Below are 13,194 nucleotides of genomic sequence, written 5' to 3'. Positions count from 1 at the left end.
ATTTGATTATTATTACTGAACACCATTTTAAATTATTGTGAGTTTAAGAGAAATATACTCTTCATGAATCACACATTGACAAGCCCATAAGAGACACACATCTTGGGAGAAGCATGGACTACTGAAATTCTTTATGATGATTTGTATAGCTTCTTTTAAAAAGATCATAGCCTGTAAGAAACAACACAAATGTTCATGAGAAACCATCATTATCAAAACAATACATCCAAAAAGTTACTGTGACACAATGGCACCGAGCCCCGGTTTTGAAGTCAGACAGCCCCGGGCACATTCCCGCTCTGCGGCTTATGAGCCCCTGGTCCAAATGTTTCTTAGCTCACAGGGTCTCAGTTTCCAAATTCTAGCACTTAACAAACCTTTACATTAACTGGGTTATAACTGGAAACTTAAGATGTATGCACCATAAAGGATCTAGAAAAACATGAAGAAAGTCAGTCTTTTTCCCCTCAGTCTTACCTTCAGTCTCCAGTCTCCATGCCTACCAACTACTACTTACCCATCTTCTGTTGATCTTCCAGAAATTGTCTGTGTGTGTTGCAGGCACAATGCAGGTATATACATGCATGTGTATACACATACACATTTCTAAGTTTTAATTATGGGATATTACACAAATAGGAAAGTACAGAAAACCAATGTGCAGCCTAATAAATTCATGTAGAAGATTCATCTGTGTAAATACCCCCCGCCCCCATCAACAAGCCCTATAAGCTCCCACTTGCTCCTTCCCAATCACAGATCTGTGTAAATACCGCCCTCCCCCCCACCCCCGCGTCAACAAGCCCTATAAGCTCCCACTTGCTCCTTCCAATCACAATCCTTTCCCACCCTCTAAACGTAATCACTATTCTTATTTGTAAAGTCATCACTTCCTTGCTTTTCTTTATATCTTTACCTCCTAATCATGCATTTCTAAACACAACATTTTGAACTTCATAGCAATACTCATTTTAGATTTTTAAAAATTTTCTTCTTTTAATCCTTTATCTGTGAGATTCATCCATGTTGCTGTATTTAGTTCTCCATCATTGATTTTAACTGCTGGAAAGTGGGGATTGACACTTTTTCTGCAAAGAGACTGATAGTATTTTAGCCTCTATGGGCCAAGAGACAAAATCCAGGACATTATGAAAGTACTCTAATAACAAGAGAGAAAACAAACCATCACACTATTTCTCTTTTTTATAAAATTCAAAAGACTAATAATATAATTAACTACAGGTGTTTTTTTTTGTAATCGAGATCTACTAATGAGAATGAACTAGTATTTAGGAATAATTTTGCTTAACTGAAGTTCAAAATAGACTGCAAATGTTCGCTGTTAATGGTGATGTGCAAGGAGACATTCCCCACCTCCGCTTTGAAGATGTGGTCCACTCAGACACTTGCTCCAATGCCGCTATCAATTGTGAGCACAGGCTTCTAATTGTGCATACTTGTTATGTAGAAGGCATTTCTAGAATTCCATTAGAGGCCTTTTGCCATCTCATTACAACACAGTTCAATCACTTCCAGTGGAGGGTTAGGTGGACATGCCTCCACTGCACAAATAGACTTGAAATATGGACATTTCCTTTGCACTTGTTTCAAGGTTGAAAACTGCTCCTGGATGTGTAATTTAAACTCAGAAAATATATGCACTGCATATATGTTTAAGAATTGAACTCTTCAACTTTTTGTTCCTTTTTGCTTAGCAATTCCTTCTTCAATTCATCTCTCTGCTTTATTTTAACTTTTTGTTTTAATTCTGTAATTTTTTGTTAGTTAGCTAGGAATGCCATAACAAATACCCCAGACTGGCCGGCTTAAATAGCAACTTTATTTTCTCTTGGTTCTGGAGACTGTAAGTCCAAGATCAAGGTGCCAGCAGGTTCGTGCCTTTTGAGGCCTTTCTTCCTGGCTTGCAGATGGCTACCTTCTTGCTGTACCTTCACATGGCCACCTCCTGATCTGTATGTTGCCTGTGTCCTAATCTCCTCTCCTTTTTTTAAAAAATGGGACTAGAATACTCATTTTAGATTTTTAAAAATTTTCTTCTTTTAATCCTTTATCTGTGAGATTCATCCATGTTGCTGTATTTAGTTCTCCATCATTGATTTTAACTGCTGGAAAGTGGGGATTGACACTTTTTCTGCAAAGAGACTGATAGTATTTTAGCCTCTATGGGCCAAGAGACAAAATCCAGGACATTATGAAAGTACTCTAATAACAAGAGAGAAAACAAACCATCACACTATTTTTCTTTTTTATAAAATTCAAAAGACTAATAATACAATTAACTACAGTTTTTTTGTAATAGAGATCTACTAATGAGAATGAACTAGTATTTAGGAATAATTTTGCTTAATTGAAGTTCAAAATAGACTGCAAATGTTCGCTGTCAACGGTGATGTGCAAGGAGACATTCCCTACCTCCGCTTTGAAGATGTCGTCCACACAGACACTTGTTCCAACGCCGCTATCAATTGTGAGCACAGGCTTCTAATTGTGCATGCATACTTGTTACGTAGAAGGCATTTCTAGAATTCCATTAGAGGCCTTTTGACATCTCATTACAACACAGTTCAATCACTTCCAATGGAGGGTTAGGTGGACATGCCTCCATTGCACAAATAGACTTGAAATATGGACATTTCCTTTGCACTTGTTTCAAGGTTGAAAACTGCTCCTGGACGTGTAATTTAAACTCAGAAAATATATCCACTGCATATATGTTTAAGAATTGAACTCTTCAACTTTTTGTTCCTTTTTGCTTAGCAATTCCTTCTTCAATTTATCTCTCTGCTTTATTTTAACTTTTTGTTTTAATTCTGTAATTTTTTGTTAGTTAGCTAGGAATGCCATAACAAATACCCCAGACTGGCCGGCTTAAATAGCAACTTTATTTTCTCTTGGTTCTGGAGACTGTAAGTCCAAGATCAAGGTGCCAGCAGGTTCGTGCCTTTTGAGGCCTTTCTTCCTGGCTTGCAGATGGCTACCTTCTTGCTGTACCTTCACATGGCCACCTCCTGATCTGTATGTTGCCTGTGTCCTAATCTCCTCTCCTTTTTTTAAAAAATGGGACTAGAATAATATACAAAAGATTTTAAAAAATATTTTATTGTATTTTTTATTGAGTTCATTGGGGTGACACTGGTTAATAAAAGGATATGGGTTTCAGGGGTACAATTCAATAATATATCATCTGTATATTTTACTGTGTTCATGAGCCCAAGACATCTTTCAGCTTTTGACAGCTCAGGAAGTCTATAAAGCAGATCGCCATTCCGTTAGTAAAGTCCCTCGGTCTTAGTCAAGCCTGCGTCTTAGCTTGTGCCCAGATGTGGCCAATGCTCAGAGGAAGAAAATGGCCAGCGACCTCAGATCACTTAGGAAGGATTCTTTCCTCTCTGCCATTTTAGTGCATCTAGTCCCCTTGTTTCCACAGCTCTCCGATGCCTTTAAAAATATAACACTTACAATGTGCTCATTATTTTCTCATTACTATAGCTACCTACTACATCCTACCTAGAATCAGAAGACATGTCTATTTTCTGTTTTATTAATTTCTGTTATTTTTATTTTGTTATTTTCTTCCTTTTACATTTTTGCCTCTAATTTGCTGTTCTTTCTATAATTTCTTAAAAAGGATGCTTAGTCTTATTTTCACCCTTTCTTTTCTAATAAATGCCTTTAAGACTACAAATTCCTGTGTAAGCGCCACACTAGCAGCATTCCACAAGTTTGATACATACATGGCATTTTTGTTATTCTTCAGTTCAAAATATTTTCTAGTTTCTGTCCTGACACTTTTTTGATGAAGAGATTATTTACAAATACATTTCTAAATTTCCAAACATCTTAGAATTATCTTGTCATTGATTTCTAATTTCATTGCATTTTTTATCAGAGAACACACTGCATAATTTCAACTCTGAAATGGCTGACACTGCTTTATGAAACATTTTACAGATGGCTGCCTTCTAGCTGTGTCCTCACATGGCAGAGAAAGACAGAGAGCAAACTCTGGTGTCTCTTCTAATAAAGACACTATTCCCGTCATGAGGGGCCCACCCTCATGATCTCATCGAATCCTAATTATCTCCCACATGCCTCATTTCCAAACGTCAATATCTTAGAGCCGTGGTCTGCAAACTGCGGCTCGCGAGCCACATGCGGCTCTTTGGCCCCTTGAGTGTGGCTCTTCCTAAGCCTTAGGAGTAGCCTAATTAAGTTAATAACAATGTACCTACCTATATAGTTTAAGTTTAAAAAATTTGGCTCTCAAAAGAAATTTCAATCGTTGTACTGCTGATATTTGGCTCTGTTGACTAATGAGTTTGCCGACCACTGTCTTAGAGGTTAAAGGCTTCAACATATGAATTTGGGGGTGACACAATTCAGTGCAGAGCATTCTACACCCATCCCCCAAATTCACATCCTTCTCATGCAAAATACATTCATTCCATCCCAACAGCTCCAAGGTCTTAACTCATTTGAACACCACTTCTAAATTCTAAAGTCCAATATCTAATCTCAATATCATCTAATTTACATGTGGGCGAGTCTCAAGGTTTGATTCATCTTGAGGCAACATTCTTCTTCAGCTGTAAATCAGACAAGTTATGTGCTTCAAAATACAATGATGGGTCAAGCACAGGATAGATATTCTCACTCCAAAAGAGAGAAGTGAGAAGGAAGAAAAAAGGAATGGGTCCCATGCAAGTCCAAAGCTTAGCCAGACAAATTCTACTGGATCTTAAAGCTTGAGGTTAATCCTTTAGCTCATTGTCCTAGCTTCCAGGTCACTAGCACGGCCCAATTACTCCCATGTAGGGTGACCCCACCCCTTCATCTCTACGGTGTGCCATCCCCATGGCTCCCTGGGTAGGGTCCTATGGGTGGTCCCACCCTTAAGCTTCTGGGCAGAAGTCATCTGACCTGTTGAAACTGAGACAGTGGCCCTAATTTTAAATCGCCTTCCAGGTTATTTTTGTCTATTGAAGAATTGTGCACATTTGGAGCATAATAGCTGTATTGTCTCATCTGGTCAAATCCAAGAAGCCCAACAGCCTTCCTTCATTTCCAGCCCTTTCAGTTCGCATAAGCTCTCTGTCAAATAGCTGTCAGCCACAGCCTTAGTGTTCTTTACAGAATATACTTCCTTACGTTTTGAAATACAGATAGGCTAAGATTCTTCCAAATCTTCAAGTTCTTGCCCCTTTTTGCTTAACAATTCCTTCTTCATTTCTCTTCCTTCACATTTTACTATAAGCAACCAGAAGAAACCAACTCCTTCAACATTTTCTTTAGAAATCTTCTCAGCTAAATATCCAATTTCATGCTTGCAAGTTCCACCTTCCATAAAACAGAACAAAGTTTAGATAAGTTCTTTGCTGCTTTATAACATGGATTGTCTTTCCTCGGGTTTCTAATAACGCATTCCTCACTTCTGTCTGAAAGTTCGCCAGAATCGCCATGAGCATCCGTATCTCCAACATGCACCTCAAAACTCTTCCCGCCTCTGCCCATTATCTAGTTCCAAAGCTGCTTCCACATGCTTACATATTTGTTGTGGCAACACTCCACTCTTGGGATCAAAATCTTAGAGTGGGCTGCCATAACAAAACACCAGAGACTGGGCAGCTTATATAACAGAAACTTATTTTCTCACAATCCTGAAGACTAGAAATCCAAAGCAATAAGCATAGTTATTTTAAAATCCATGTCTACTAATTCCAATATTTTAGCTCCCTTTAGGTCTGTTTCTATGATCTACATAATTTCTGCTGCTGCTCGTTTACATTTTTATGTGCCTCCTTATAAATCGGGACATTCTTGATTGTGTTCTGGAAATTGTATATGAAAAACTGTTTGTGAAAATAAACTGAGGTCTAGAATAATGTCAACTTTCTCCAATGAGAATTTAACTTTTGTTTCTGACAAGTATTTTGAGGCAACAGGAATTAAGTATCTCTTTAATTTAATTTCTGAGGTTGAGATATTTTTTGGATCATTCAAATGATTAGAAGCTGAACTGTAGTCTATGAGAGGGATAGTTTACAGCAAGCATGTCAAACTCAAAGGCTAACATGGGCCAAATAAACAAGGTTTAAGTTCATGTGGGACAAAAGAACCCAAAAGCTTCAATTTTCACAGAAACGTAGGTTTATTTTGATAGAGACATGCTGAATACAAAGAGCTGAAATAAATGAGTAATCGTTAACATAAAATAATAGAACATTTTCATAAAATTAATATTTTTTCTTGAACATTAACTTACCAGATACTGAATAACTGCACAAATTAATAAGCGTAACGCAAATAAACCTATTTTTCTTGTTCTCCGAAAGTGAAGTATTTCCTGTTGCGCACACCACACAAGTCAGTACAAGACTGATATCGTGGCAATTGGCTGCTAAAATATTCGCTGCTAGTATTAGTGGAGAGAAATGGTGTGCCTGTGCGTTAGGCGCATAAGGGAAATGAATGCAACACAATTATAGTAATCAGTCATTAGCAAACGTTGTAGTTCATTACTAATAATTATGTATAACAGGATATTGTAAAAATTGTTACGAAATTTTTATTAAAATGTTTCTTACATACCGTTATATTGGCTGGGCCGCAAAAATATTCATTGTGGGCTGCACTGCAAGTTTGACATGCTTGGTTTACACCCAAGCAACCCTTCCTACCAGAGCACAGCCTTTCCGAGTCCCAGCCCAAATGGAGGAGGTTTACCAGAGCCTCAAGTTGACTCCAGTTTTTGTCCCCCTAGTTTTACAAAGCTGATAAAAGCACCGTTAAGCTTTTCAGCCACATTTTTTAAAGAATTTGCATATTCCCTCCGGTTAAAAAAAAAAAAGTGGCTCCAAAGGCCAGCTCCAAAGCTGTGAATTTGTCTTCTAAATTTTTGCCCAGAAATTCCTCACTGCTTTATTAGCTCTTTATTGTCTTCAAGCCAATTTAAAAAATTTTAATCAGTGGTCCCTTTCTCTAAGCATTATTATAATCTCACAGCTGTCCTTCCCATCTTCCCTCTGAGAGAAGGAAGGAAGAGAAATATGTACTATGGGGGCTATTAAGCATCATGTTCCAAACATTCAATCGAGTGTTAAGAAGATACTTTATTAATTTATCGGTTGCTCTTTCTTGCTGAGTGTCTTTGGTTAGCTTGGCAACTATATTTTTAACTGTACTTTATAACTATATAATGGGTTTTAATGAAATGTATTTTAGTTTCAGTAAGCATAAAGGAAAAAATCATTTTAACACTCCTGTGGCTTGATTTCACAGATCACCATGGATGTCATAGCACAGGTGTGTTATACTAAGAAGTAAATGTGGATGTATTCAAGTCAAACTATGTAAATTATTAATCTCATTACATTTGCATGCAAGAAAAATGACTACCCCAACAACAAGGTTGACTTTTATCACAATAATGATAGTCAAAATGCTTTGGTCCAAATTATATTATACAGATAGTATATAACATGCAAATAAATATATGGATTATATCTTCAATGATTTCAGAGGTTATTTCATTATTAATTAAAAACAAAAGCTTTGCCGAAACCGGCTTGGCTCAGTGGATAGAGCGTCGGCCTGTGGACTGAAAGGTCCCAGGCTCGATTCCGGTCAAGGGCATGTACCTGGGTTGCGGGCACATCCCCAGTAGGAGATGTGCAGGAGGCAGCTGATCGATGTTTCTCTCTCATCAATGTTTCTAACTCTATCTCTCTCCCTTCCTCTCTGTAAAAAATCAATAAAATATATTAAAAAAAAAAGAAACATTAAAAAAACAAAACAAAACAAAAAAAAACAAAAGCTTTACTGCCCAACTTGGGTGGCTCGGTGTTTGAGCATCAACCTGTAAACCAGAGAGTCATGGTTCAAATCCTGGTCAGGGCTTATGCCTGGATTGTGGTCTCGATTCCCAGTGTGGAGTGTGCAGGAGGCAGCCCATCGATGATTCTCTCTCATCACTGATGTTTCTATCTCTCTCTCCCTTCCTCTCTGAAATCAATAAAAGTATATTAAAAATAAAAAAGCTTTTCTGCTGTAATGATATCCACAGCCTGATATTTAAGAGTCCTTTATCAGTTTTTTCTCTGCTTTCTTTCTTCACTGCCCCCTCATCTCAACCCTCCTTCCATGACCCTCTTTTATTAAGACTTAAAGTCCCAGCAGATTCCCCTAAGAGGGTCTCTCGGTCACATGAGCATGGGCATGCCTCAAGTGAAAAGAAATTAATTGTATAAGATTCTACAGTTGGTGGCAGAGATGGCCAACCCCCAAACCTTCTGACCGCCAGGCTCAATTTCCCCCCTAAGCTTTGGCTCCTTCCCTAACCTGACAGCATACCCTCAGGCCCAACAATGAATGTTGTGCCTCTGCTATGGGAGTGTGAGGGAGAAGGTATAGGCAAAGGTTCACTCCGTTTTCCCTTCTCATGAGAATTTTAGTTTCAATTGACTCTTGAGCTCTGTTCTCCTAGTAATCTGATAGGTGACAAGTGTCAAGTATGTTACTAACACTACTTGAGCCAAAAATGACCCCTGAGTGGTAACTAGAATCTGACTGGGAAGGGTTAATAAGTGAATTATTAATACTGAATAGGAAACTGTAGCTTTGAGCCAACCCTGAGTGTGCTGACTTTTGTAACTGGGCAAATCCATTGGGGGACCCTGGAAACTCTGCCTATGGAATTATTACAAGCAATACTGGCCCTGGGACATGTAAACCAGACAACTCCTGCACCCACTCAATGTGAATCTCTTTTCCTTGTACCTGAACTATGTAACCTGGGGGCTAAAGAAAGGGGCTGTGTTCTTCTGTGTGGCTACGGCAAGAGCTCCCACAGGAAGAGAACTGCCTGAGGCTCTGCTGGACGCTGTGGTTCCTGCCTTGTATCTTGCTGAGTAGACCGATACACAAATCCTATCAAATGTGGTCCATGTCAGTCTTATGCATGTGACTATTTAGTTGAGCCTAAAACCAACCCCTGGTGGACACTGCAGAAAGCATCTGAGCTGGAATCAGGCAGGCTGTGCCTCGTGCTATGCTTACAACTAGCACAATGCAATAGAGGAACCTCCATGAGAACAAGCTCTTTTTTTTGCAGCTTTATTTGTGATAAGTACAGTCACACGCTAAAAGAAACCATAAAAATAATCTAGAGTCCTGTTTTCTGGTCACAAGAGTCCAACTGCTATAATATCTACTATATTCTTTAAAAATTTCAATAGCATGTTCCATATCCTAGATGAAATATGCCAATTTACATGGGAGTGCTTCATCTTCTTAAACAATGGGCAATCTTTTCATATGATGATTATTAGAGTACTAGAGGCCCAGTGCACAAAATTCATGCACTGGGGGTGTGGGGGGGAGGTCCCTCAGCCCGGCCTGCATCCTCTCAAAGTCCAGAAGTCCCGCGATTGATGCCCTGCAGAGGGAGGCCTCGCCTACCCACTGCAGCGTTGCAGGCCAGGTAGCCTGGGCCTCTCTCTGGGGGGCGATGGATCATGGAGCTCCGCGAGGTGATCATGGGGCAATGGTGGGGCCCCCAACCAATCACATCGCACCCGCCTTGGCTGGCCTGGTGTCATAGTGTGGTCGTCCAGAAGGTTGTTCAGCTGTTTGGCTGTTCGGTTGATTTGCATATTATGCTTTTTATTATTATAGATAGCTCAAAGCTGAATGATGCTACTTTCCCTCCTCTCTACTTCCTTCCAAATGGAAAAATCAAACTCACCTTAGCTGTCTTTCTCACTTTGAGTTTTTTCCTTAAGTAACTTGTCAGTGCTCATCTTGCGGTTGCTCAGCGAAGTCCCTTGCAAGCATGTCTCCTGTGTGCCTGTGGATGATCTGATGGGCTGCAAGAATATGCTTCCGCTGTGCGTTCCTCACTGTGCCAAGTGACAGAAGAATTTTTACTCTGAAAGTCTGAACTCATTCATTCCCACATGTTTTCAAAACAGTCGTGATAGAAATGATAATTTTGCATCAGAATGCAAATTTCGTAACACAAAGATCGTAAATGACTTAAAGGTAAGGTGCCCCATACTTCCCTTTGAACCTCAGTTTCTAATATGGAGGCTCATGGCTTTAGAAGGTGGTCCTAGCTCCACACTCTAAGAATGTTTATCATCAAGGCTTAGTACATTAAGCACCCCATTTCCCTTGCAAAGAAGTAATCATGATGATGATGATGTTAGCATTTAGCATTTGTCCTTATTTTATGCCATGCACTGCTGTAAGCAGTTGGCATATAATTATTCACTTAAACCTCACGACCCTAAAAGAGAGTTTTATTAATATCCCCGTTTTCAGATAAGGAAACTGAGACACAGAAAGATTAAGTAATCTGCCCAAAGTCATATAGCTAGCAAAGGGCAGTGAGAAGTACTGTGGATTCTATGCTCTTCAGGCATCATCCAATTTATAGAAGATAAGTCACACAGCAACCTGCAGCACTTCACAGTAGTATGCCCCAAAGTATGGGGACTTTGAAGCCACATAGATCATGGTTCAAATCTGCAAGTTCTATAATGTGTCTAAGCACTAAGTTCCTTAACTGAATAATGAGAACACACCTACAGCTATTGTAAGAAATTTAGATCAGGTACTTTTAAAAATGCTTAGTACCTTGTCTAGAACTTAGCAGCATTTAAAATTTGGTAGTTACTGTTATTTTACATCTATTTACAGGTCTCTTCAAGGTCTTTCCCACCCCTCAGCTAAAAATAAACCAAAACAAGATATCTCAAAATGGACTGCATATAATATCTTAACTTGGGGTAAAGAGTACATATAATACATATGGCTCACTTATTTGAAAAGAGAAACAAAAGTTCTAGTGCGTGCTTCCTGTCCATAAGGTTTTCTTGATTTGATGCACATAAAGGGAGGAGGCCAACCTGACTGGGTAACTCAGTTGGTTAGAGCATCATCCCGATATGTCAAGGTTGTGGGTTCAATCTCCAGTTAGCCAGGGCACATACAAAAAGCAACCAATGAATGCGTAAGTAAGTGGAACAACAAATCTATGTTTCTCTCTTTGTCTCCCTCTCTCCCTCTCTTTCTCTTCCCCCCTCCTCTCTCTCATCAATGAAAAATATATATTGCCGGGGTTCTTGTCCCAGCATCAAGAAGGGTTCAGGAATTGGGAAAAGGCTGTGTGTAGATGACATAGGAATCCAGAGACTAATAAAGAGTCCAGAGACGAGATATAATTTTGAAAGGCATTGGGGGGTCAGAGGACCTTCAGCTAAAGGAACTGAAGACTCCCTCCTTGTCTAGGACCCTTGCTTTTATTAACACAATTTGTCCTAAGGCAAGGTGGAGATAATACACTTCAAAGGGTAAGGTTTCAAAGGGTACAGAAGCATTGTCAGTTTGGGGAATAGCCTACAGCTGTTCAGGTGTTTGGCCAGTAGGAGGCAATAACATGTAGATTAAGATGCCCTTTAACTGTCTGGCAGCCACAATCAGTTTCCTATTCAGGTTTGGGGAAATGCCTTTAGCCATTCCCAACAGGTGACTACATGTGTGACTCAACCCTGTTGAGTCCCCAAGTCTCATCAACCTTTTGATGAAACTCTTGAAATTATGACATGCTGGAATTGGTCTATGGCAATATATTTTTAAATATTTAAAGTGAAGAGGCTAAGGACTTGTCCAGCGTGCCCACAAACAAGACCCATTGGATTCCTTCAGATCAAGTCCCCCGCCAGCTCCTTCCCTCAGAGCCAGGAGGAGCTGGAGAAGGGGGTCACAAAGGAGTAACTGTTAAATACAGTTTCCCCCTCTCTTTGGATTCCCTTGGGAGAATTTATCTGACACCGGCTGACCTCACTTGGGACCTCAGAGAAGTAGAAAGGAGTTGCATATTTTCTTAAGGTAATATAAGGTAACACAGAAATATTTATTACCTGAAAATTAAATTTTGCTCGTATAGGCGCTATCATATGCTGCTGGTGGGAGTATGAGTTAGAACAATCTTTTTGTGGGGCAATTTGGTAGTACCTATCGAAATGTAAAATTCACATACCTTATTCACTGCTAGGAATTTCTTCTCAGCAACACAACCAGGGCATGTGTAAAATATACTGATTGCAGCACCGCTAGTTATAGAAAAACACACTGGAAACTAGCTAAATGCTTATCGAAGAGGGTACTGGTTTAAAAAATTATAGTGCAATCATATAATGGGAAAATAAGATATTTCTTTGTTCTCTTCAAATCCATGAGAACCCCACCATTCCTTTATCCTGGTTAAATGGCCTAAAATACTACACTTCTCTTGAACTTGTCCAGAATCCCCCTTAATAGCTCTGACACCTACTAAGATGTTATTTCACTTTAAGTATTGACCTCTGGTTGCACCCCTCCCTCTGGGATCGAGTCTGTCACCAATAGTCTGAAAGTTCCAAAAGAATATTCTTTTTTTAAGACACACTTTTTTCTCCTTCTCTGTTGACTAAAAGCATCAATCTTCCAAAACATCCGCTGTTGACAGGTGACATCTGAGGGTATTTATTCTGCCATACAGTCCTGGCAGCCACAGGAGGCATCCGTGACACAGGGGAGCAGCAGAGTGGCAGCAGACCCTTCAGGCGCCCCCGCTTTCAACAGCCACCTCGCACGTTCCCTGCCTCCACAGGCTGCTTCATTTTGAAAATCCCGCATATTCTCAACATTTACTTTATGTTTTTAAAAAATCAAATCACAAAGGACACCTCTTCTGGAACTTGGGAACTCCCTCTCAAAGGAGGGTTGGATCTTGATGCTCGGCCACACTTAGGACTTTGCCCATCTACACTAGAGGTGAGTATATCTGGAATCAGCAGGAAGAGAACTGGACAGGCTCTGAAATAAGAAAGCTCAGTGATTCTCCTTCAGAAATCTCCCCATACCTCTGCTCAGTTTTAAATCTTTGGGATAGGAGAAACCAAGATGGCGGAATAGGTAAACACCGGAAATTGCTGCCTCCGACAACAACTTCAAAAATACAACTAAAAGACAGAACGGTCATCATCCAGAACCACAGGAAGGCTGGCTGAGTGGAAATTCTACAACTAGAAGGAAAGAGAAGAGCACACAGACTCAGAGGAGCTACGAAAGTAAAGTGCAGAGGTACGGAGGCTCCGGCGCGCGCGGAAAGGGGCGGGCACCTGAGGACGC

At 39.9% G+C, this 13,194-nt stretch overlaps 1 protein-coding gene across 1 annotated transcript in view; it reads right to left on the bottom strand.

The window, feature by feature from the left end:
* Positions 1–4,332: 4,332 nt before the first annotated feature.
* The window catches only part of MAATS1 (MYCBP-associated, testis expressed 1), a 71,512-nt gene continuing 62,650 nt past the window's right edge, over positions 4,333–13,194 (bottom strand). The window contains exons 18-19 of the mRNA XM_005875342.2: positions 9,764–9,917; positions 4,333–5,358 (exon numbers count right to left, since the gene is read on the bottom strand). Of these exons, the coding sequence (XP_005875404.1) occupies positions 9,808–9,917 (110 nt within the window). The 3' untranslated portion in view covers positions 4,333–5,358; positions 9,764–9,807. The remainder of the gene's footprint in view (positions 5,359–9,763; positions 9,918–13,194) is intronic.

The sequence above is a fragment of the Myotis brandtii genome, unplaced genomic scaffold (genome assembly GCF_000412655.1).
Source record: "Myotis brandtii unplaced genomic scaffold, ASM41265v1 scaffold46, whole genome shotgun sequence".
Lineage (NCBI taxonomy): Eukaryota > Metazoa > Chordata > Mammalia > Chiroptera > Vespertilionidae > Myotis > Myotis brandtii.
The sequence above is the reverse complement of the archived record's forward strand: the minus strand, read 5'-3'. Positions and strand labels throughout refer to the sequence as shown.